General features: G+C 36.7%; 1 protein-coding gene across 4 annotated transcripts; it reads right to left on the reverse strand.

Moving 5' to 3' along the window:
* Positions 1-1,666: 1,666 nt before the first annotated feature.
* Positions 1,667-26,855, reverse strand: LOC109337611 (serine/threonine-protein kinase EDR1-like). Of its 4 annotated transcripts, none has more exons than XM_019574615.1 (17): positions 26,592-26,855; positions 24,394-24,790; positions 21,975-22,178; positions 20,916-21,104; positions 20,394-20,653; positions 19,093-19,212; positions 18,776-18,865; positions 16,995-17,090; positions 15,315-15,413; positions 6,168-6,282; positions 5,463-5,748; positions 4,247-4,370; positions 4,117-4,136; positions 3,695-3,851; positions 2,248-2,536; positions 2,038-2,110; positions 1,667-1,946 (listed from the first exon to the last, which is right to left on the reverse strand). In XM_019574615.1, exons 2-17 carry the CDS (start codon positions 24,640-24,642, stop codon positions 1,864-1,866), a joined length of 2,454 nt encoding a protein of 817 aa, XP_019430160.1. In that variant the 5' UTR covers positions 24,643-24,790; positions 26,592-26,855; the 3' UTR covers positions 1,667-1,863. The 4 variants fall into 4 exon arrangements, with proteins under 4 accessions (XP_019430160.1, XP_019430163.1, XP_019430162.1 ...); XM_019574618.1 differs by having other exon boundaries at positions 15,315-15,407; positions 20,409-20,653; positions 26,592-26,854; XM_019574617.1 differs by having other exon boundaries at positions 20,409-20,653; positions 26,592-26,854.

Here is a 26,855-nt window from a genome sequence, read left to right on the forward strand (position 1 = left end):
TGAAATAATATGTAGACGTTGTTCAGGGGGGATTTGATATAATTGGAAAAAATGTTCTGCTTGAAACAACCAATCCAGCGATTCGGTACCATCAAAAACGTTTAGCTGTAGTTTGGGTGGTCTAGGTTGTGAGGGAAGAGTGTAGGCTAGGTTTAGATTTGGGCGTGTAAAAGGCATTTGTGGTGGGAAAAAAGGGGGAACTGGTGAGTGGTTGTAGGGAGGGAAATTTGGGAAGGCTGGTGGGTTAGTTTGGGTTGGAGAAGGATGAGGTGTGTGCATACTTTGAGGTGTAGGGGGGGAAATATGAGAAGATGATGGTATATTTGGGGGGTCAGGTAGTGGAGGGGTTAAAAATTGAATACCAGCAATTTTTTCTGTGAGTCCTTTTAATGTTGCAGTAATGGCTTCATGTCTTGCGTCCTGTTGCTCCCTGTTCTCCAATTTTTCAGCAAAAATCTGCAGTAGGGATTCATCGATCTCCTTGTTTGCTGCTTTTGGGGGCATGGTTCAAGAAATGAAAGCACCAAATGATATTATGTAAATATCTGATCTAAAAGAAGAAGGAACTAAGCAAAAACAATTACTAAATAATTCCACTTTGTATTAACTAGTAGGGAAAACAAAAACAACATTCATCATAGCTGCTGCTAGAGGCTAATAGGATATATATAACAACTCCTATTAGATTTAGGGTTACTCCTAAAGTTGGGCCTTATAGCTTGGCCCAACTGATACATTAATTAAAATATTACTTCCTAATAAAATTATATAACCATTTAGGTGGTAGCTTGTTCCTGATAGGCCTATGAAAGTATGTTGAAGTTGGCCCCATATCAGGCGATCAGGTGGTAAAGGTGAAATGTTTAAGGAGTGGAGTGATAAGGAGGTTGAAGGTACCCACCAGAAAGTACTAAGATTTGCCTACCAATTTTTTTTTATGTAATTTTATATTTGTTTCCTACTATATATTATTTAGGCAATAAAAAAGATAAAAAAAATATGAAACACAATTTAAACACAATTTCAATTGAAAAACAACTTTAACATTACGATAGAGATAGAGATTTAGGATAGTAAATCCTAATAGCTACGCATCTGGATACTTCGTTACGCGAACTCAAATTATAATAAGTTTATAACTAAGATGCGGTTGGACAGCACTATCAGGCCAGATAGATTTGTGCCTTTGGGAGAGGTACTTCCTGAATGGAATTGGCACATTGAGTTTAGAATAACTTCATTACTGACCACCACAAGATGAAGATGTGAACCAAAGGATTCTCTCACTTTCAGTTGCAGGTTTGTTACAAGAATGTTATACTCTGAAGAAGCTTTTTATTCATGGTACAGCTCGTGAACATTTCATGAGTTTTTTACTCAAGATACCAAACTTGAAGGACGTGCAGCCGAGGGAGGATTATTATCCGGCCCCAGATAGTGACATCAGTACAGAAATGAGGGAGGATTCATGCAACTGTTTTGAATATGTGCTAAATCAGCTTCCAATCAGTGACTGAACTGTGATAAGTAATGCTGTGACCATGGAAATCATGGACGCCAATAAACAACAGAAGAGATAATTTCCTACTAGCATCATTCCACGTCTTTAATGTGTAACAAATGCGATACTGTTCAAATTTTGAGTCAGGAATAATCTAAAGAGAACGAAAGAGAGATTGATAAAATGCATCTTTATCTCATTGCCCCAAACAGGGACGAGTTAGCAGCACAGGTGCAAGACAAAAGCAGGGATTCATATTTTCACATGTTTTGATAAACATGAACAAAATTCACAACCTCAGCCGAGAGTACAATGTAACAACTCTACCAAAAGTTTTCTATTTACAAAGGAGATAGATTGCATCAGCACAGTGAGTACTCAATGTCCACCAAGCGAGAAAGAATCTCCTCGCAACTAGGCCGCTCATGTGGTTCTGCCCAACACTCTGCACATACATAAAAAAGGATGTAATCATGTTAAACCATTTAAGTGTTAGTTCTACCATTTACATGTGATAAAAGAAAAGTGACAGGGACCTGAAATCAGCCTGCCTAGTGGTCCTTCCGGTATCTCCAATCTGGAACCCTCATTAGCAACAGAATAAACCACCTGATCACAAGAGAAACGAGATTGTCTGGCATAAATGCTTGAAACACTTTATTAAAAAGGAAAATCTTCAATAAAGAAACAAACTACAGAAAATAGAAACATTCACAGAAAATGAACGTATCATATGTTGAACATACCCTCTCAGGTGGTACACCTTCCCATGGTCTGCTCAAGGTGCAGAATTCCCACATTATCACCCCTAGGCTAAAGATATCACATTTTTCAGTAAAAGGTTCATTTCGGATGAGTTCAGGAGCCATCCATTCTGGAGTTCCAGCCGAAGAAGAATCTGTCATTGGAGAATCTGCCATTATCCTTGAAAGCCCAAAATCACATATTTTCACGGCCCAATGCTTGTTCACTAGACAGTTTGCACTTTTCAGATCACGGTGAACAATCTTCATACGGTGTATGCACATCAAGCCCCTAAACATAATCAAGGTGCTCATCAATATCGACAGATCAAATGTCATCTTTCCTATAATCAAACATTTAACATTTGAAATGAGGTAATGTATCTTTAGTTCTTTACCCAAAAGAAAGAGGTAACAATAAGAGATGAAACTTTTTGACAGTAGTCTTAAAGAACACAATTTCACTTGGACAAAAAAATGGCTTTGACTGAAATGCTAGATTATCTGGATCGGAGAAATAACTGCTATTTTTCATGCAAAGATGACCTAGCAGTGAAATTTCATGATTTATTTGAAGAAAAAGCAGTGTAACACATACACCCATACTTCATAGAATCGCGATTTACCGCATAGGATTGCTCTAGTTTACGCGTTCAGGAAGGTTGGCGAAGCACAAGCAGTACAGATCTGCGATTTCTCCAGCGCAGGTGAGATCGCCTGGCCGACTCGTAGGGTCGGAACGAGTTGCCGCTTCTGCTGCTGTTCGAGAATGGGTGAAAATGGGTCTGTGACCCAGCCCATTTCAGTTTAAACAGGGTTATAGAACCCCAAATCTTTCCCTCTTCATGACCAGAACAGAAGCCCCCCTGTTCAACCACAACCAGAACAGAACCATTTTCCCTCTTCATCTTCAAGACTTGATAACATGGTGAAACATGTATGAATCTACTACTAGTAGTAGATCACCTTCTTGTGGAATTTTCCCTCTTTATATATATTCCATCTGTTGCAGATTTCTAATGATGATATATAATTATAATTATACTAATTATAAAATGCATTGGTTGGTTATATACTGATTATATAATTATACTAATACGTCTTAGATTACCTTTTGACATTGATCATATAGGAGACCTAATACTTTAGTATGCATATATTTTATTGTTGAAGCCTTAAGTTTTATCAAATGCTACTTGTTAATTTTGTGACTTATAGCAATGGAGAGAAAGCTGGTTCTTAAACATGTTTTTAGTTTTTTGTGTATATGTATGTTCAGAAAAAAAAAATATTTGGTAGGATCTTATGATTTGTGTTATGATCACACGTTTTATGTTTTCATCTACGTCTCCCAATCTTACGTTAAGATCTTGATCTTGTCAACTATGCATACATCTTTAGCATACATGCAAATGGAGAAGTAAGATTGTGTTATGTATTAAACACATACTTGCATATGTCACGCAACATCTTCAGTCTTCTACGCCAACTAAGCCTTTTCTTTTGACCACCCAAATGCATCAAGTAATACAATGACCCCATCTCCATATACTCTGTAACCATTGACAAGCATGGAGGCTTTGTGCAAGCACCAAGAAATAAGATAACTGCATAAAGTTTCAGTAGATAAATAACAGCTGAAATCAAAGGAAAGATGGTAGATGAGATATTCTCACAACCGTACATGTGGAACATATTCTCAAAGTTATGAGTAAGGAAAAATTTAATAAAATAATTACTTCAGCCGTAATAATAAAAAGCAACAGTTTAGATTGCCTTGCATTAATTACCATATCTAGAAAACAAAACATGCAAGATCAATTAGTGAAACTCCAACTTATAAAAGTAAATAGTTAGGATGTTGGAGAATACCGTTAGGATGTCGAAGCCGGCTGGAGGAAAACAAAAACCAAAATTCAAAAGGAGTCAGAAAATGCTGGATATAACAAAACAAATGCTGACAAACCGCATATCCATGACAAGTCACAAGAAAGTGTGATACCTTAGAATGGATATCTCATTGCAGAAATCTTCCATGTTTTCAGAAGTTAAATCTTGCTCTAGAAAAACTTTGATTGCAACATCTGTGCCATTCCATATGCCACGGAAGACTTCACCAAAGAACCCTGGAAAAGAAAATGGTCAAGCAACTATTTCTTTACTAGATCATCTGTCAAGAACAGTCCCTTGCAACGTGCAAAAAACGAATTTTATTTCCAGTAATTCTCAAGAGAAAGCATGCTTGAGACATTAAAAATAAAAAAGCAAAGGAGAACCAAAGTTGTGTTAGAAATTGGTTTAAAGTTTCCTGTCAATAAACTGTAAGAAGCATGGTTGTTTCCAGGCAGTTCAAATTACAAATCGAAAGGGATATACTATTAAATCATCAATGCTATTATACTGTAAAGTTTAGTAACAGACTCATTTAAAAAAGAGCTAAAAATTGTATAATTTCCTTATATGTTGAGCCTTTAATTATGATTTCTTTCTTTGAATTCCATACGCTAGATTTCTAATTTGACTATGTTTGGTTGGTTTTCCGATTCCCGAATTACCAATTCAGTAAGATTGATTTCTTTTCTAACATATTGTTTAATTTCTTTCCACTCTCAATGCACTCCTGCCTTGACTGAAAGGTAACAGTGCTTTCCTTTTTGCTTCTCCTTTTCTTTTTCCTTTTCCGTCCCTAAAATCAGAATTCACATTCCTAGACAACCCCCAAGCCTTGAAATTGATGACAAAAAAAGGGAAAACGAAGGAATCATCCATAACTCATGTGAGGTTAGATTTAGTGCTAAAGGTCTATTTAAGGTTCTCTGAGACGATATGTTCCTATGGAAAAGCAGGTACTGAAAAAATTAGGGATTTTCCCCACTGGACATGACAGATATCAAAACCAGATCTAGATCAAGATCAGATCTGTCACAAATGCAACAAAGAAATGACATGCATCTTGACCAGAACTGTCACAAACCCTACACAGAAATGTAGACATGTCATCAGATCTGTCACAACTCAACTCGGAAATGAAGGCAGATCTGTAACAACCCAACACAGAAATGTAAAAGTCGCTTAAACAGTGATTCAAAATCATAACCACAATTCAATCACAACTCTTAAAACTTGTAAACATATTGGATCATATGCCATAAGAATAATATGAAATAACACTTCAAGTCATAAATGGTACAATTTCGATAATTGAGGTTATTACTTACCAATACCTACACGAGTTCCAACAGTTAACTCTGAGAAGCCAATATTCCATCCTTCATATGGTAAAAGAGGTTTATTGTTGAACATGGGTGATTCAAGCACTCTATTCCAAGTTGACTCCATTTCATCATTCACTCCATGTCTTGATGGCCCGCTTCTACCAGAAGCTTGACCTCCATAATTATGTGGTGAAGATGGTAACGATATTGCCTTTTGTGAAACAACTTGGTCACGCTGAAAAGAATACAAGGCAGAACTTTCACCATGACCATCAAGATTGAAAGTTGACTGTAATTGCAGAATGACAATCACATGTAAAAGTTAGAAGATATTTAAACTAAACTGAATCAGTATTAAGTAAATATCCCCCACCCTACCCCGAAAGCAAAAAGGGGAGAGACCAACTTCATCTTTTAAAATAGAAGTTAATCCAACTTTTTCAGACAAAGCCAAACATGTTAACATTATAATCATTAATAATAAAAATATAAATAATTCACTCAGCACTAAATAATAGGTCAGGATTGAAATTTGAGTCAGTCAACAAAATGAGGGGCATGTTCATCAAAATTATCTAAACAATAGGTCAAAGATATAGTCGAGAAGCAAGATATAAAGAATTATTCTGATGAGACACTTAAAGATGCATGGCAGAGAAAGATTTAAATAATAGCATACCCCAGGTTACAAAAATAATGCAGACATACATTTTTTTGAAGATTTGCATCACTAGTTCTACTGTCAGGAGAATGAGAGTGTGAGTTATCGTCCCCTCTCAGAAGATGATTTTGCTTCAGTGTTTCACTCATTGCCCGTACAGCCCTACAGTGAATAGATCCCGAGTTATGACAGTATTAAGACAACTTAAAAATCAGCTAACATAAAAGCACTACAAAATTAAAATAACAAATTACTATGCATTATCAAAATCTAAAACAAAGGATTAATACACTTAAGTACATATTACACTCATGCATTCCATGCATTAGTTTTTAGAATAAAATAGGAACCAGTTAAAACAGTCAAGCCTCATAATAATCTACCAAATTAGTTCGTTTTAACTTAAATTAGAATGCAAGCAAAGAGTAATTGATCAATCATGACCCAATGTATTTTCATTTTAAGAAACCTGTTGGGAAATAAGTCCCACATTCGATAGAAGTAGCCAAGTAGAAAGGACTAACTGATCAATCATGACCCAATGTATTGTCTTCAGGTTTTGGGTTAAAATGTGGTGTCGAACTCACTTGTGTTGTTATTGACTTAGCCCATTGAAGAAGACTCACTCTCCCATGTTGAAGACTTTGATAAGGCCCACTCCTAAATCCTAATACGGTATCGTAGCCCATGATCCAAGGACATGAAGACTGTTGGAGATCTGTGGCCTCTGAGACTAAAGTCTATAAAAGTTGCAAAAACTCAGGCCGATGATCCTGAGACTCAAAACATGAAGTACAAGCCCATGCTCAAGATTAAGGACAAGTCACAATTAGCAGAGAAGATAGTACAAATCTAGGAAGATAAGTGATAATACACCCTGATGTGAACCATCATATCACACCCCCTATTACCAAGGTTCTTAGAAGAGCTATGGGGAAGGCTAACGGGTTAACGGTCCAGCATAGCCAGGGTCACATTTGCGGTCCTATAAATTGTGTCACTGCATATACCATCAGCTATGATTGGTCAAAAAAACAGTTAATTATTAATTTTTTAACTTCAATATATTTTTTCAACCAATTATAAACTAGTGGTACATGCAGTAGCACAACTGGTGGGACAACAGATGCGCTTTCGCATAGCCATAATGGACTTGGCAAGTTAAATAGACAGGAGGGGCTCTAATGTAATTGCATGTATGTGTAGAAGATAGTGAGAGTAGCATGTTGTTATTGGAGGGGAATAAAACTAACGATGAGAGCAGTAAGAGGGTAAGCAAGAATTGAGTGTTAAAGTGTGGGAGGAAAGAGGTCCCTTGAAGAACTTCCTATCTGCATTTTCTTTCCCACATTTTTGGTACCTAAATAAGTAATACTCAAGAGCTAAAAAAAGACTATTGAAAATACAATGACAAACAGTACACATAGATGTATAAAGAATGGAGAAGTGTACAAGGCACAAGGATAAGGAATGTTTGTTGAATTTGGGGGAATAAGAGGGGGAGAAGAGAGCTAAGAAAAACAAATAAAAAAGCTAACCCCCTTTAAGAAAGAGTACTTCAAGAATGGTGACATACCTACCAGATATAAAGGAAGAGTACTTCAAGAATGGTGATGTACCTATGGGTACATACCGGGATCCATTACATTTTGGGTATTCATGGGTACCTACTAGATATGTACCATTTTATTATAATTATTTTTTTTAAATTTAGCTGCATGGATTGGGTACTCATGAGTACTCCTTAGTGTGGACTGTTCCAAAACTATATCACTTTCGGCTGAGAATTTAAGGTTTTTTTATTTTTCCATCCCAGTCACTACTATATCTTTGAGCCACATCATCACTCTCATTCTCACATCTCAGTCAGTTTTGAGTATCAACCTCTCATTCTGATACGCTCAAATCCTCAATCAATGTTGACGACATGACGTTGATCTTTATATATCAAACATATTTAACCTCATTAATTTACTTGTATAAAATTTATATTGCATATCATACCTTGGAGTTCTAGAAAATATCACATCTTGTACCATATCCGTACTGGGAATGCGTATCATGCCCATATGCATGCAACATAGCCTTTTATACAAGGTGAACAACATAGGACCTATACAGGTGCTTGCACCTCATTGTACTAAAACAAAGTCTATTCCATAAAAGATGATGTCTATATCTACAAAACTGCAACTAAAATTCCTTGCTTTACATTCAAAGCCAAATGCACCATACTCCAGCAATCAGGCCAACTCCAAAGTGCCTTGGTTCTAATAGAGTAAAAAGGGCAGCTCATTGCATGAGGCTCCTACAATTGAGGGGTCTAGGGAGGTACTAGGCAACATTATCCCAAAAGAGAGACAATGTCAACCTAGGTAGTTGATCGCACGGGATAGCGGAGGTTGCGGACGTTGCCGTCCTTCCCCGTGACGTAATGGCGCATGGCGGTGCAGTTGGCCGTCGCGCCCATCGCAGGTTGAGTTGCAGTAGAGAAATCGGCCAAAACCCGTTGCAGAACCTGCTCCAACCTGAAGAACACTAATTTTAATGGAAAATGTCAGTTTTGCCCTTATTTTTTATTACATGGAATTGGAATTTTAGGTTTTTTTATAAAACACTCCTCCATTTCCTTCCTTTTAAAAAGTCAAGTGAAAACACATGTGCTTCACTTCCTTCCGTTCTTCTCTCTTCTCCTCCATTCTGCCTCTTCCCTTCTCCCCCTTCCCTCTTACCCCTTCCCTTCTCCCCATTCCTTCTTGCTCCTTCCCATCTCCACATTCCTTTCCTTCTGTGAATTTCTTTTTGTTTTCCCTTTTTACATGTTCAACACTTTCCGATTTTAATGTATTTCTTTTGTTTCCCCCTTCCCTCCATTCCTTTCCTTTTGTTTCCCCTTCCCTTCCTTCTGTGAGTTTCTTTTGTTATCAACACTTAAAGAGTGTGAGTTACTTAAATTTTAATGTATTTTGGTGTATTTGTATATTTATATGTGTAGGGTATAACATATAATTTGGTGTATTTGAAGATTTTTGTGTATTTATATTAAGGATATGAATTACTTATATGTTTCCCTTAATTGTAGCGGTCATCCTACTACCCGCTATAGTGTTTTTGGAGTTGACAGTTGACCACTATGCTCCACTATCCACAATTGACTACCTAGGTTTCAACCATTACAACTGGTCTGTCACAATGCAACAATCTTAGCCTCTAACAGAGTAATTTTAATTAACGAGATCATAGGGCACTTTATCAGTCAAAACCTCTAGATTGTAAAAAATACCAAACAAAACCTTTTTTTTTTTTAATAGCATCCAACTTCAAATAGAAAAATCAAAGTTAAAATGAAAAAACACATTATGTTTGCTCGACAAACAAATAACATCCTGCTTCAAATGACAAAAGATATGTCTTCGCTCCAAGTGGGCTTATAACCTAAGCATTTCATTGAAGAGACTAAAAACTAAATAAATCGAAGGCCCCTACTAGATCAGGGTGGGTGATAAGACTAAACCGGTTATCAAAAATGTATATACTAGAGGGAAAAGGAAAGTTTGGTTTAATAATAACAAACTTCCCTCTTTACCCTTAGACAGTTAGTTAGTTAGTGGGGGAAGACTCTATCAATAGAAAGTGGTTAGCTTGGAGGAAGTTAGTTAGGAGTTAGCATTGATTTGGAATCAGAAGCTAGGATTGGATCGTGGAATCCTCTCTATTCTCTATTCTTCTTATAACTCACTCTTCTTTAATAAAATTTACTTAGAACCCTAACAAAATCACATTAATTCTGCGTTAGGGGCGATTCTTTTCCCATTCTAATTGCATTAATCTTCTCTCTAATTGATACCAGTGTTATCAGTGGTATCAAAGCACCATTCTTGGTGCCTGAGGGTTGGGACAACCACAATTTCTGTTGATGTTCTTGCGTATAGTATCCACGAGAAGCATGGCGAAAGAAGGCTATAGTTGGGGCCAAGAAAGAGAGGAGGTACGTACACGGTTGGAATTGAATGAGATGGGAATGAAGAGAACTGAGGAATTAGTAGCTGCCATCGCCACAAATTAGGGATTGGAAAAGGGGGCCAATTCATTCGAGGATGAAAGCGAGAGCCCTGGAATTCGTCATCACCAGCGTGATAAGTGGAGGAGGTTGGAGATACCTATATTTGTGGGAGAGGATGCTCATGGATGGGTACAACGACTGGAACGATACTTCACTATGAGGGGCATTATGGCAAAAGAAAAAATGCAAGCTACAATGATGGCTTTGGAAGGAAAAGCCTTGAGTTGGTTCCAATGGTGGGAGAGATGTAACCCTATACCCACGTGGGAAGGTTTCAAGCTAGCTGTGATCAGGAGGTTCCAACCTTCTATGGTTCAGAACCCTTTTGAACTGCTTCTGTCTTTAAAGCAAGAAGGAGGGGTTGAAGCCTATGTAGAAAAAATTGAGAAGTATGCAAGAGCTTTAAGGGAAATAAATTAAGAGTTTGTTAAGGGGGTTTTCCTTAATGGACTGAAGGAAGAAATGAGGGTGGAAGTTAGGTTGTATGAATTGGGGACTCTACTTGAAATCATACAAAAGACTCTCTTGATTGAACAAAAGAACATGGAGGTTAATAGGAGGCCAATGACAAGTGTCACCAGGACGGGAAGGTATTTTCGAGGTGGATCAGTGAAGAAAGTGGTCACCTTTGATTCCACTCAATCTGGTGGGAGTAAGAAGGAAGGATCCTCTGTTGGTAGTGTCAGAGGGGGATTCAGAAACCTACACAAAGGTGATAGTTCTAGAAACAGGGGTGAATTTAAAAGATTGTCAGCTGTAGAGATGAAGGACAAGAGGGAAAGGGGATTATGTTTTAGATGTGATGAATCCTTCTCTAGGGACCACATAAGTAAACACAAACAGTTGAGCATGCATCTTATGGTAGAGGAGGAAGAGGAGGGGGAAGAATGCTTGGGAGAGGGGGTTGATTCCTTCAATTTCTTGCAATTGTCATTGTACTCAATGAAGGGGTTAATATCAGTAAAATCTTGGAAGATAGGAGGGGAGTTGAAGAAGGTTCTAGTTGTGATCATGATTGATTGTGGAGCCTCACACAACTTCATTTCTCAGGAGTTGGTGTAGAGGATGAAATTGGAAGTTGATAGGACAAAATCTTATGTGGTGGAGGTGGGGGATGGTCACCACATCAAATGCCAAGGTAAGTGTTCACAACTCAAGCTTTGTATCCAACAACTAGAGGTACAACAAGATTTCTATTTGTTTGGTTTAAAAGGGGTTGACCTGGTGTTGGGGCTAGAATGGTTGGCCAGTTTGGGAGGGGTGAAAGCTAATTTTGGGAAGATGAGGTTATGAGTGTCAATAGGGGACTCTGTAGTCATCTTGGTAGGAGACTCGACACTGTCTAATAAGGCAGAATTGTCATTGAGTGCTTTTATGCAAGTCCTATTGGAAGAGGGTGAAGGATTGTTGGTTCAGTGTGGGGCAGACCAGTCCAAAAGAACTTAGAGGGTGCCCCTTGAAATCTGTGATGTGGTACAACAATTCCAAGAGGTGTTTCAAGATTCAGTGGGGCTGCCCCCTTCAAGACAACATGATCATGCCATTCACTTGAAGGGGGGCAGATATTCCTAACATCAGACCTTATAGATGCCCCTATTACCAGAAGGCAGAGGTTGAAAGATTGGTGGTTGAGATACTTGAGGCAGGGGTCATCAGATCCAACATAAGTCCCTATTCCAGTCCAATCACATTGGTGAAGAAAAAAGATAGGGAAGTTTTGTGTGGATTATAGGGCCATTAATAGGATCAATGTGCCCAACAAATTTCCTATTCCATTGATTGAATAGTTGTTGGATGAGTTAGAAAATGTCAAGGTTTTTTCTAAGCTTGACTTAAGTCAGGCTACCATCAAATTCGAATGAGAGAGGAAGATATAGGAAAGACAACTTTCAGAACTCATTAAGGCCACTATGAGTTCCTAGTTATGTCATTTGACTTAACCAATGCTCCCTCTACCTTCCAAGCATTGATGAATGAGGTACTCAAGCCATACTTAAAAAAATTTACTTTGGTATTCTTTGATGATATTCTTGTGTACAGTTCAGATATAGCTACTCATGGCAAGCATCTTCAATTGGTGTTAGAAGTTTTGATTAATCATTCACTAAGAGCAAACCTAAAGAAGTGTAGTTTTGGGCAATCCAGTATAGAATACTTGGGGCATATTATCTCTGAAGGAAAGGTAGCTGCTGATGAATCCAAGGTTGAAGCAGTTAGCTCTTGGCCAAAGCCTACTACTGTCAAGAGTTTGAGGTTTTTTTTAGGTTTGACAGGGTATTATAGAAGGTTTGTTAAGGATTATGGCAAGATTGCAAAACCCTTGACTAACCTGCTTAAAAATGATGCTTTTAAATGGGGTGAGGAGGCCACATTTGCTTTTGAAGAGCTTAAGAAGGCTATGATGCAATTACCCATGCTAGCAATTCCTGATTTTTGTAAGGAATTTGTAGTGGAAACAGATGCTTCTAGCAAGAGTTTGCGGGCTGTTTTAATGCAAGAGGGGAAGCCCATAGCCTCATGGAGTCAAGGTTTATCTATCAAGCCTCAGCAAAAGTCAGTTTATGAGAAAGAATTAATGGCCTTGGTCCAAGCTATCCATAAGTCGAAGCATTATCTGCTAGGAAGGCACTTTGTGATAAGGACAGACAAGAGGAGTTTAAAGTTTCTTATTGAGCAAAGGTTGTTCTCTGAAGAACAATTCAAGTGGGTTGTTAAATTGATTTGTTTAGATTTTGAGATTCAATACAAGCCAGGCAAGGAGAATTCTACAACAGATGCTCTATCTAGAAAGGTTTTGTTTTCTGCCATTTCAAGGATTTCCAAGGAAGATGTGGGTTCATGGGTGGAAGAATTATAGCAAGATCCTAAGTGGAATGGGTTGATGCAAGAATTGTTAGCTAACCCTACTTCTCATCCATATTTTGAACTAAGGAAAGGTATCTTGTACTTCAAGGGGAGGTTGGTATTATCAAGAAATTCTCATAGAATTCCCCTTATCCTAGCAGAATGCCATGAGACTCCTATGGGTGGTCATTCTGGCCACTTTAGGACTTATAAAAGGATTGCAAATTTTCTATTTTGGGTAGGAATGAAGAAGGATATCAAAGCCTTTGTGGAAGCTTGTGAAGTTTGCCAAAGAAGCAAGTACTCCACTTTGTCCCCTGCTGGGTTACTACAACCCTTACCTATTCCCCAACAGGTATGGATGGATATCTCCATGGATTTCATAGGAGGCTTGCCAAGAATTAAGGGAAAGGATACCATTTACGTGGTGGTGGATAGGTTAACCAAGTATGTCCACTTCTTTGCTCTAGGGCACCCTTATTCTGCTAAGGATGTGACTACCTTGTTCCTCAAAGAGGTAGTTAAGCTCCATGGTTTCCCTACTACCATTGTTCCTTAGTAAATTTTGGAAGGAACTCTTCAAAATGGCAGGCACGCAGCTTAAACTCTGCAACTCTTACCATCTACGAACATATGGACAAACTGAGGTAACTAATAGGTGCTTGGAGACCTATTTGAGGTGTTTTGTAGGACCTAAACCTAAACAATGAATTGAATAGTTGCCTTGGGTAGAGTTTTGGTTCAATACCAACAACAATGGATCTTTCGGGATGTGACCTTTCAGAGCTTTATATGGTAGGGACCCCCTAGGTTGCTTAAAGCAGGAACAGTTCCTTCTACGGTGGAAGAAGTGAACCAACTCATGACTGACAGAGATTTGATTCTAGAAGAATTAAAAGCTAACTTAGCTAAGGCCCAGAACTTGATGAAGCAGGCAGCCAACTAACATAGAAGGGAAGTTGAGTTTGAAGTGGAGGAATGGGTGTACTTAAAGTTGCAGCCCTACAAATTGAAGTCCATAGCAGCTAGGCCCTATGCCAAATTGGCCCCTAGATACTATGGTCCATTCAAGATAGTTAAGAAGCTGAGTTATGTGGCCTATCAACTAGCTTTACTAGAATACTCACAAATCCATCTCGTGTTTCACATTTCCTTGCTGAAAAAGGCTATAAAACCTAACCAGGTAGCACAACCACTGCCTCATATGTTAAATGAAGAACATGAGTTAGCAGTGGCACCAGAAGATAGCAAGGACAACAGGGAAGATCTTCAAGGGAATTTGGAAGTGCTTGTCAAGTGGAAAAACCTACCTGAGCATGAATCAACCTGGGAACTAGTTGCAACCATACAAGACCATTTCCCAAATTTCCCACTTGAGGACAAGCTGGTTGTAAAAAGGGGGGGTGGGGGGGTGTTGTAGTGATAAGACTAAACCGATTATCAAAAATGTATATACTAGAGGGAAAAGGAAAGTTTGGTTTAATAATAACAAACTTCCCGCTTTACTCTTAGACAGTTAGTCAGTTAGTGGGGGGAAGACTCTATAAATAAAAAGTGGTCAGCTTGGAGGAAGTTAGTTAGGAGTTAGCATTGATTTGGAATCAGAAGCTAGGATTGGATCGTGGGATCCAAGTTCTCTATTCTCTATTCTTCTTGTAACTCACTCTTCAATAAAATTTACTTAGAGCCCTAACAGAATCTCATTGATTCTGGGTTAGGGGCGATTCTTTTCCCATTCTAATTGCATTAATCTTCTCTCTAATTGATATCAGTGTTATCATTGGGGCTGTGGTAACATCATTAATTTTATGTAGTAGAAAAGAGTGGAAGAGTCTCAACATATAAAGAATATATTGCTAACTTACAGAAACGTCGTATAACCAAGAGAGGAAAGAAAACCAAACCTTCTGAAGCAAATGCAGAAAATAACATGAAAGAAAAATCTCCGAAAAAATGTGATCGACTAAACACACTACACAAAAAATGGTAGTGAACAGAATGATCCAGCACAAAAAATGGTAGTGAACAGAATGATCCAGCACAAAAAATGGTAGTGAACAGAATGATCCAGGGAAACCATCTTCGACATATCCAGTGACTGACATGAGCATGCTATGTCTATAAGGAAAGAATCGTGTGGAAGAAAAAGTTCAAAAAATGGAAAAACAGCAATTCAATTCACCCAAAACATTTCATAACAGATAACACAAAGCACCAAGACAGAACACTTTACAAAGAGTCAAAGACTCAATTACAAATCCAGAAGCATGTTAGAAAAACAGTCAACCTTACGATATCATCACCTATCTCTGGTGTAATGCTGATGCTTCTTCTTCGTATTCGACGAGCTTCCAATGAGGGTGCGCCATCAGACCTAGAGCTGGATTTGAAAAATGGACAAACTCCTCTTACAAATCATAGCATAATAAAGAATAAAGATAGATTAAAATGCTATATATACTATTCCGCAGATGATCACAGAAAACAAATGAAATTTAAGCAGAGAAAATGAAATGCAGCAATCCCCCAACATAACATTATCCTCTATGAAATAGCACTTAATTTAACAAACCTACTTGAAGTGGAAACACACAATCACATCAAGAAACATATATAAAAATACATTACATGTGCCCTAAATGTGACACAACCGACAACAATAAATTTGTTAGAATAGAAGGAAATCTTCTAAGTTCTAAACATTGCCTAGTCCACTTCACCTTCTAAAGTGATGATAATTGATAGGTGAACAAATTCTGAGGAAAAACTGTATGTTTTCACTGAGCTTCTCAAAGAGGTTACAATAAGAAGAAGAATAAGAAATCCCTATTAATCAACAAATACTAACCATGGCAATGGCAGCAGCAACAAAGAAGAAGACCCATGGAAGAGAGATCACGAAAAGAGGAATGGAAAAGGGTTACTGAAAAGAAGACATTGCAAGAGAGGTGGTGGATTTGAGTTCCAGATTTTCGGACACTCGACAGAAAAATAGTGAATGACAAGTCACAGATGATGGTACGGCTCTGAAACCATGTCGAATTGGAGGGTTTTAGGTAAGGAGGAAAAGAGAAAGTAGAGACTTAATATCATGAAATTGATATTTATGCTAAAAGCATGATGATGTGATACATCAGATAAAGCCATCTGTCCCTATTTATACTAATACAAGATTCCCAGTCCTGAAACAAATAAGGAAACCTTTATAAAAATACAAATAATGAAATATAAATAGGAAGTAAATCCTAAGAAGTCATCTAAGATACTCTAAAATGTTCTATGATAAAAGAACGCTATCAGGAGGTCTTTTTCATATATTCTAAAGATTCAGTTTTGATGGTAGCTTTTCAAACTTGTGAACTCACAGACTGAATGTGTCAAAGGTTAACACAACAAATTTATCCAAAACTTCCACAAAAGGTCAAAACTAAATCATGTGGCATCTAGTGAAAATGCAAATAATTACCACATCATATCTATAGACTCCATAACTCAAGTGGGATTGCCACATACGCAATGAAAAAAATATTCCTATCAACAATTTGGCTCAGTGAACCTTATTGCAATTTTTATGAGTTCACCATGTCCTGCCCTAGAATGAGAAGAGAAACACAAAATGAACATTATACCTCTTCCATGGTATAGCTTCAATTATGCAAATACATCATTATATCTGTAAAACCACAAGAGTCCGTACATACACTGATAAAATGTTTATACGTGCAACAAATAAAAGCGGAAAGCATAACAGAGCAACACAAACTTGGCTGAAGAAAAGTTAAATAGTAAGTATTTTTCATTCAGAACAACAAAAGAAACACACCCCCACCCAACCTACCTAAAAAACTACAGTGTGAAAAATAAAGTACTTACAAGCTAATCTATAGTATGAAACTTTCGAAAAATATGTGAGGCTAATTGACATAACAGTGTACAATAAAATATTAAGGGATAATAAAGGCAAAACCTTGATGCAGCCTGGTCATCAGCAAAATCTCTAAATGCTGTCCTATCACCACCAAGCATGGACCGAGCACGTGCTCGAAATGATGGATGTTCCGGACTGCAAAACCCAAAATATTTGAAACAGAAAATGATGTTATTATGTACAATTTGGAGATGGTTAGATACCCTTGCCACTAAATTCAAAAAATGATAATATACATAAACTAATAAACTAATTAGGAAGACAAATTGTATATAACCAGGAATAGTTGAAACTTAAAAGACTAACAATAAATAAATTTTAAAGTTTTAAATGCACAATTGGATCGGCTGGATACCCATATAACATGCGAGTTGATTCACAAAATGATAACATCTCTCTCTCATTGTGTGTGTGCGTGTGTTTGTGTCTATAACTCTATATATATGTCTGTGTATATGTAAATTGAATAATAAGAAACAGAATTAAAATGTCCTAGATCAATTTGTAATGAGGGTGTGTCTCACTTCTCAGAAAATAGAAAAGCCCTCCTTCAGCAAAGCGAAGTATGCTGAATACATAGAATACATGTAGAAATAGATAAACAGAAGCATGCATTCACACCACAATGACAGACTTAATACACTAGCACCATAAACAAGTTCTTACAGAATATGATTTCATTGATACAAACATTAAAGGGGTGATGAAATTAGATAAATTATATATCAATAAGTAATAAAATCTTGTATCTTAAAATATAAAATAAAAATCAAAGTCAAGGTTGCAGTTTAGGACATGTGACGATCAGATGTTACTAAGTATAGTTCTGAGAATTTATGCAAGACCTGATGGACAACATTTGGAAAGGGCCTGTAATATCAAAGCAAATAAGGTATGCAAGCAATGCAATATATTATTGAGCCAATAAATGTTCATTAACCCATTTAAACCTCCTTTTTATGAGTGGGAAATCCAAAATTATATGCTTCCTATTTTGTATCTCCATGTAAACAACAATAGAGCAATAGCAATTCACAAGCATCAATTGGGACTCCTATTTTTGTGATAGTTCTATAATATGAGAAGCAGTCCACATTTGGAAATAATAATTATTGAAGAGTTATCCAGTGATTCAAATTGCGGGCCGCATCACATGATGCAGCCGCAATATTGTGGTTGCGGTGACCGCCGCAATCACATTACATCGCAATTGCGGTGTGACACCGAATCACAATGATGTGGCCGCATCGGATTGCAATGCAACTGCATCGGACTGCAATACAACCGCATCAGGCTACAACGGAACCGCATTGAGTTCAAAAATATATTTTTACTCACAAAATAATTCACATTGCAACGCTACAATCCTCATCGCACGGCTGCAATCGCAATAACCACAACTGCGGCACAATCACGATTGCATTCACAATTTAAAACATTGATTTTATCCTATCAGATTGGGTACAGAGCAAATTCATAGCACATTTCTTCAGACTTGCAGCTATGGGCTTGTTGTTCTTGCTAACAATATCTACAGCTATGCATTGTAGTGCAACACTCTAGGCTCTAGCCTATTGAAACTTTAGAGCATCACATACTGAAAAAGACAAATAGAAGAAGAGCAAACAAAAGTTTCGAACAGATAAAACTGAAAAAGAAAAATTGAAGACTTTATTTAACAAATCAAACTGAGCAAAGCTTCTAAGCATCATGATAACCAAAACGTAGATCATGAATAATGAAGAGCATGTTTTCTGAAGCTAAAACTAACATATGCAAAGTCATATCAATCCAAAAACCAAAAAAGAATTACGAATAACCTTGAACTAGCTGTCCTCTGTTCAGCAATGACTTTTCTCCGACTACGCCGACCAAATGCAGTTGCAATATTTGGTTCACTATGAGACAAACTGGGGGAATTGACAAAATCATTCAACAAGAAACGTTTGGTAGTATACAACTTTTAGGGATTCTACTAACAGAATTTTCACAGATTATGCACAAAAGTATAATCCTAATAAAATAAAATAAAAACTAAATGAAAACAAAAAATAAACATCTGCAACTGTATTGGCTTAATTAAAAACGTGAAAAGGCCAATACAAAACATGTCTGGATACACAATAGAAAGTACTACCTCAATTTGCTGTCCAGGCAGCTATTTGATCGTAGCATCATATTTCTCAACGAAAGGCCTGATAAATTTGAAGACGCTTCAGATTTCCTATGGAATTGGTGGTTTTCCTCCTTCTCAGCGCTGTTAGAGAGTTCCAAGAAAATCAATACAAATAAATAGGTTTAGTAACTGACCGAACAGATATATAGAGAGAGAAGGCTAAAGGTTTTGTACCCATAACAGAGCATGCAGGATAGTAATATTCAAACCAATGCTCAGTGAAAGACAAACTTAAAAATGCATAATCAGACGTTTGGATAATATTTTGTGTGCATCAGATGACTTCCTTTTTTTAGATTTATTTTGAAAAGTGTGTATATAATAAATATATATATATATATATATATAGTAAGATGGAGACAGATGTCAAATATTATGTTCAAAACTTAAAAGTACAAATAACAGAACTATATATATATATATAGTAAGTATGAGATAGAGACAGATGTCAAATGTTATGTTCAAAACTTAAAGTACAAATAACAGAACTGACACTTTTAGACCTCTAGTTTTACTAAGTTACAATTGTGGGCCCTTTATTTCCCATTGCAGCCAATTTATCTTCATCTTTTAAATCAGCATTTGATACAATTAAGTCCTCCATTAATAAAACAAGAGAACTTAATTGCAGCAATATGTGTTGGACCCGACCACGAACAGGGAGGATCCAACAACTAGGGAGTCCCATTGCTACTAGACATGGGAAGAGTGAGGAGTCATGAGTGAGACCCTACGTCATGAATCAAAACCTTAAGGCAGTGATTCTATGTGCCTTTACTACTTATAAAATCATCAACTTATCCCCTCATATCCAATGTGAGACTTCACACTTGAATATATCCAACAATCTCCCCCTCAAATGTGAGTACACACAATTATTGGTCCACTCCCCCTTAATTCCACCATGTCTCAGCCGAACCATCAGCTTCGATACCACTTATTGAACCCAGCCTCAATCGGGGAGCATCCAACTATTAGGAAGTCTCATTGTTACCAGACATGAGAAGAGTGAAGAGTCACAAGTGAGACATCACATGTTGAACCAAAACCCTAAGGCGATAGTTTCATGAGTCTTTACTACTTTTAAACTCTTCAACTCATCCTCTCATATTCAATGTAGGACTTCACACTTGAATATACCCAACAATATTAGAACGAGCAGTATTGCAATTAAAATTAAAGCACTGAAATCAAATTTTAATGAAATTAAACGGAATAGAACTGTGATAAAGCCAAGGCAACAATAACAGCAACTTTGGAACCTGTTAGGGTCTAACCTCTCTGAAACCCCAAATAAAGGACTGTTTGGTTCTAATGGTGAATCACAAGAATCATTTTCTGCAGAATCACTTTCTCCAGCTGGGGAAATATGAGTCATAAATACTGCCTTGGTAGACCGTGGTAACAATTGGCCCGGAAATCGCATTAGATCAACCAGCATTTCCACAGAATTTAATACAACTATCACAGACATATGCTTGTATGAGTCTACACATTCAACAGTCCCATCATTTGGAAAACCCTGATAAAGAGAATGGTGATACAAGACATATCCTTCAAAATTTGATACAATGATTAATAAAATTGAATAGCAAGCAAACAACAAATCGAAGATTTATTCCACTAGGTGATAAGAGAGTAGTAAACTATGAAACAACATTGGATATTTATCATTGCCTCTTTTGCAGAAGACATATTAAATATATTATATTATATCATTATTAAACTGCTGAACATTGTATGGCAGAGTTGAACTTAACCAACCAGCAGAAATCAGAGCTTACCACCATGAGCTTGCACTCAAGACCAACGGTATCAGCTAATACTTTAAATAAGATAGCTCGAGGACGACATGAACCATGCTTCATTTGTCCCAGCATTTGCACACCTTGATTCTCAAACATGTGATAGGCTTCATCTAGTGCAGCTTTTGCTGGACTTTCCACACTGGGTCGCTTATAAAAATCACAAACCTGTGCAGAAATAAAAGTCAAAATAAATGCAAAACATGTTTAACTAAAGGGCGGCCCAGTGCATGAGGCTCCCACCTAGTGGGATCTGGAGAGGTTGATATACGCAGTCTCACCCTCGCAAGCGAAGGGGCTGTCTCCATGGCAGAACACATTTAACTGTGATTGGAAAAAAAAACTAAATAATAAACAAAGGCAACCAAAAGAAAGCTCCCATACTACTCTGTTTGGCACAACTAGCTTATAAGCTAGCTGATTAAATTGGAATTGTTTGGTATTGTTAGCTGAAAGACTTGTTGATAAGTGTAAAATGACATAATAGATTATAAGCCCTAAGCTACCTCACTTAGTTTATCGCATACGATCTTAGCATATTGAAATAAGCCATTTGCCAAACACCAACGGGTAGCTTATTTTTATTCAAATAAGCTAGTTGACTAGCTTATAAGCTATTTGGTAGTGTTACCAAACACACTCTAATTGGTATAATCCCTATAATGCTCACCAATTGACTGGTAACTAACAATTACAGTGGAATGATTTAATCACAACAAAGTTTCATCTGACTTAAAGCAGAAAGCAAAATCTATCAACACGGTGAAACCAAATAAGGATAAAATAAAAATGATTCAAAAACAGTTTATGCTATGACTATGGAAGGTATTCTTTAAATGAAATTTGGAAGTTATCAGGCAATATAATAATTTAATGCATTATTTTAAACAATATGCATTGAAATTGTAAAATAAATCCTTGTACAAGGAAGAAGTAAATTATCATATGATGACAATAGAGAAACAACCATATATTAAGATATTCTTAATCTTATACACAAAACAAAAGCTACACAAAAGATACAATAAATTTACATACTACTCCAGCTATCTTCTTAATTATTGCAGGTAGATTTGAGTTCAATCCTTTAACCAATGCCAGAATCAATTGCTTCAACATGGTTAGTTTTTTATCTTTCTCTGAATCCACAAGAATGATATCAGCCCTACAACCCTCTCCACCCAAAGCAAAAAGCTCCTCCAAGGTAGGAATACTATCAAAAAGTTCCTTGAGTCTTGTCTCCTGCACATTATCAGATAATTTAATGATGGTAAAATGAGTTGGAAAAATCATTTTGCTATGCATCAAAAACAAGGTACTACCAAGAACCAACAAGCTCAAACAATAAAACATTCCGCGATCCATGTAGAAGTTGTGGAACATTGAATAACATTTTAAAACTCTCTCAGTAAAATAAAAATAGTTAACATAGCCAGGCACTAATAAGAACTTAACAAAGAATATATATTTATGAGAACATGTTGAGATATGACCAGCTTCAATCTAGAACCTTCGTCTGATTCATATCATGGTCAATGTGGGTTACATTCTGATAATTTACAGAATAGTACTTGCAAAAAATAAATTATAAAAAAATAAATTATAAAAATTATCGTCCGATGTAGGCTCCCACCTGGTGCGGTATGGGGAAAAAGAAATTATACATACACAATATACAATGTGGAAAATGGTCTTCCATTCATTACCCTGGCAAATATTCTAGTAGGATTGGGAGGGTAGATGTTTAAAATCTTATTGTTGCAAGCAAAAAGGCTCTTTCCAGCATTTGAACTAATGATCTGCAGGTCATCCAGCAACAGCCTTACTATTGCATCAAGGCTTATCATCATGATGGAAATAAAAAATTGTATTAAATTGTATGGGAACTTATATCTTAAGGAACTAGCTCTGGTCTTAGGAAATAGTTAGAGTTATTGTGGCATAGGAGTTAGCTTAATTATTTCTTCAAAATAGATGTGCATTTATGATCTGTGTGTATACAAAACCCATTGGTGTGTCGTCTAATTTTTAATGAATAACACTTTCATATTCTTTAAAATGTAGTTATGACCAGAGACTGCTCCTGCGTTTCACAGAAGCCATTTTACTTCCAAAAATAGCTGGTCTTCATTGCCAACAATTACCTATCTATGGTAGCTAATAATGATGTTAAATATGCCAGTTCTGGTTACTGTGTGTTTATTTGACAGAACCTTGTAACATGGAGAAGTGAAAAGCAACATAAAGAAACAAGGTCAAATGCAGAGGCATAATTTTGAGCTATGGCTTAGGGAGTTTGAATTGTAGTTATGGCAAGTAAGTCAGTAGTATTGCATACAATCCAGTTCATCATAACAAGACTAAACGTATAGAGATAGTGCAACACTTTCATGAGAAGAATCTTGAGAATGGGAGGATTATCATATCATATGAAACTAAGGTACCGTGTAAGATAGCTGAGAGCCTGAGGCATACATAAAACACATATTATAGTCAACATAGGAGATAATGTATTTGTTAAACTTTGACTGCATAGACAAATTTCAATAGCTAATAGGATAAATCATAAGTTATCAACTTTAGCTACTGCAGGCCTTCCCAAATTGTGCCTTTGAGTTGGAGAGGTATCATATAAGTTGTTACTTCCTAAAAGAGCTAGAATCCACCGCATATTCCATGTTTCATAGTTCAATAAGGCTATTGGCAGCCATACAATAAAAACTTACTTGCCTTGGGTTTGGAGGTGGATGATTTCTACATGTGGAACCAGATGCAGCCCTAGCTACAAGGGAAGCAACCATCCAGGGGGGAAATGATTGAATGGTCAATTCTCCGGAATCTAAACCAACAAAAGAAGCCATATGGTAGGATGAGTGTAGCTTCAAGGAGCCAATTCCTAACCTTCTGCCTTGAGGACAGGGTAGATTCTAAGGGTGGAACTTGGCAATATTGATGAGAATGGGGTCAAAATTAGGACCAATATCTTGTCGGTGTATTCCTGTAGGCCCAAGCAGAATTAGGAAGATGTGTGTGTGCAGGGGAGGTAAGTGAGGTGACTATGGAAAGACTGAAAGAGAAATCGGAAATGGGAAAAGGAAGTTAGATAACTAGAGAATGTGAATCTAGTGTAAAAGGGTAGAATCACATAGCGGGTATCTCGATTTCATCTTGGCAATTTACAGTTTGGGTTAGGAGTCTTTCTAACAGCTATAGCTCTTAACTTTCTGTATTGTTTTTCCTTCTAAGTCAATATACCATTCTCCCTCTTTTCTTAAGATAGGATTGCTTCCTATAAATACACAATGCAATGAATGAAAATTAGGAAGCCACTTCTGGAATATACAACAATGCAAAGGAAAATCAAAACAATTTTCAGCAATAATTGGATGCAACAAAAACTTACTAGCAATTAGACATCTGCACTAAGAACATAATATATAAATCAATCAATCCTCACCGGAACGACTGAATAAAAACCATTTGGTATCGGTTCTAAAAGCATTCCAGTGCGCCAGAGAATTTGTGATGCTTTCTGAGGTGACAAAACATTTTTATCAGAATGTCTAGGAGATCCTTCATTATTTAAGTTCTCATCTTGAGAACCCAAAGAAACAGATCCAAACTTTTCAACGAAATCTGAAGGCCACCATGAAACACTAGACGACCCTTGCTTTGCTGGCCCAACGTCTTCTCGTGTATCTTCCATGTTCTTGTCTGTTTGGAATTTAAAACCATTTCACTGCACTTCTTAACCCATAAGAGACATATCCAAGCTAAAGATAGTTCTTAAAATACAAATCATTGGACTGCATACTTCAGTAGCTCCAACTGTTTCAAGGTGGAGGCCATGTAACCTGCATGAATCATTTAACAAGGTATGTGTCATATTATAGTGAGAAGATAACATCAACAAATAGAAGAAAGAAAATTTTCTAAATAATCACATTACACATGAAACTGAAGCACTACATCCAAGAGCCCAAAACATTACCATACAAAAATAAAATTTGCAAATTGTTAAAATTTCCCTAGACTCTCAGTACTGATATTATCAATGTGGTGAACTTATGTGATATAAGGAAGCAATGACGACCTCTGTCCAAAATTTTATATAATCTGTAAGCCAGATAAGAAAAAATCTCTGTGCAAGTTGTGACATTTCCATATGTCTTTTACATTGGTGTGCCAACTACAAACATCAGACATTGGTCATGTAAGTAACTCTGTAACCTACCCTCACTCTCAAAAGGAAAGAGAAACCATATCACTAAAAGTTGACTATAGTTAATTTCATCACTCAAAGCACTTTCTCACTAATAAAAATTTCCCACAGCAAGGTTCTCATCTCTGTGCATTATGTGCTGACTACTGACACGTACATTCCACAAATTCATTATTTATAACTGTAACTCCAAATGCCATTGCATCCGCATTGGAATTCCTTACATTTTCCATATTTGTTTAAATGTCCTGATTTTTTATAAGTTATATAATTCTCCAAAGTGCTGAGGCAAAGATTAATTCAGTCACCTCAAATTTGACCAACAATGGTTTGTACATGGGAACATTACAGGCAAAACGGTGAGGTAAGCTAAGCTCCACTAAAGTAAAAAAAAAGGAACCCTCTAACTTAAGATCAAACAGTAACTGATAAACATAGTGCTTATCATTAGTACCATTACAATTACTATTTAGAGTTCCTTATCATACTATATTGATTGCACATCCAAAGTCTAACTCTTGGCAAAAAAACTAAAGTCTCCAAAAATACGTCCAATTGCCTCTGTCTGGTATCTTAAACATTCTCTCATTCTTTCATGTGTCTTCATTTAGACCCGTAGCAGTATAATATCCAAAGTCACTTTCCTAGCTAAACCAAATTTCCCTGCTAAAGTCCATGTCTATTCTCTTCCTGTGGTCAACTATGATTTCATTTTTCCATATGATCTCTTCCCTTTTATGGTTTTTACTTTCTGTTCCTCTCACTTTAGACAAAACAAAAGGGAAAGCACGGATTTTCATTTTAAACCATTTCCTTGTATTCATTTATAAATCCATAATTCAATTAGTATTGCTGCAAACAACGTAAATAGAAAAATATAATGCTGCACACTTCTATAACAATCATAAAAAACTGCCTAACACGGAAGAATGTTCTCAGATTCCGGATACCCCTCAACAATCAAAGAAGCAGAGAGAACATAGTAAACAAACACTGCAATAAAATAATAACCACGTGAATAGAAAAAATGCCTGCAAAATTCAATTCAACCGCATAATACCTCAAAATCTTAAAAGTCCAGTTCATCCAATTCAAGTATTTTAACTCTAATTTTCAAAAGTTTAGAGATACATAAGAAATAGGTAACAATATGGAAAACACGGTCAGATCAAACAGAATACCAACCTAACTACCTATTTATTTATGTAATTATATTACTCACAGACTAAACTCCATTCACTATAAATCACAAAAACTAAAAACTAAATAAATCGAGCTATTGCAAAAAGCGTATCAAACAACAAATGTGAATGAAGATAGAATGCTAGGCTATGAGAAACATGAAACGAAGATTAAACGAAGTGAAATTACGAGAAATGATATGAATATGAGTAAATGCGAAATAGATAACAAAAAATGAAGAGTTAATTCACCGAAAGTATTTGAATCTGAATTTTGCTATGGAGAGAGAGAAGCAATCATAATCGCTACAAGAGAGAAGAGAGAAGAGAGAGAGAGATAGAGAGAATTTGAATACAGTTAAGGATGGTTTGGGTTTTGGAGAGAGAGAGAGATGGGGCTTTATGTTGTTGTAGAGTTTATTAGAGAATGAAAGAAAAGAGGAGGGAGAGGGAGAGTCACGTGCAAAGCGAGAGGGATCTGGGGACCTCTACGAAAGCCAGCTAGCAAAAGGGTTG

The sequence above is a fragment of the Lupinus angustifolius genome, unplaced genomic scaffold (assembly GCF_001865875.1).
Source record: "Lupinus angustifolius cultivar Tanjil unplaced genomic scaffold, LupAngTanjil_v1.0 Scaffold_9_2, whole genome shotgun sequence".
Lineage (NCBI taxonomy): Eukaryota > Viridiplantae > Streptophyta > Magnoliopsida > Fabales > Fabaceae > Lupinus > Lupinus angustifolius.

Coding starts and splice junctions, on each gene's coding strand:
- LOC109337611 (XM_019574615.1), bottom strand. CDS start 24,642: ATGGAAGATACACGAGAAGACGTTGGGCCAGCAAAGCAAGGGTCGTCT. Junction 4,371..5,462: donor TGGAACTCGTGTAGGTATTG/GTAAGTAATAAC, acceptor TTTCTTTTCCAG/GGTTCTTTGGTGAAGTCTTC. Junction 3,852..4,116: donor CCGGCTTCGACATCCTAACG/GTATTCTCCAAC, acceptor AACTTTATGCAG/TTATCTTATTTCTTGGTGCT.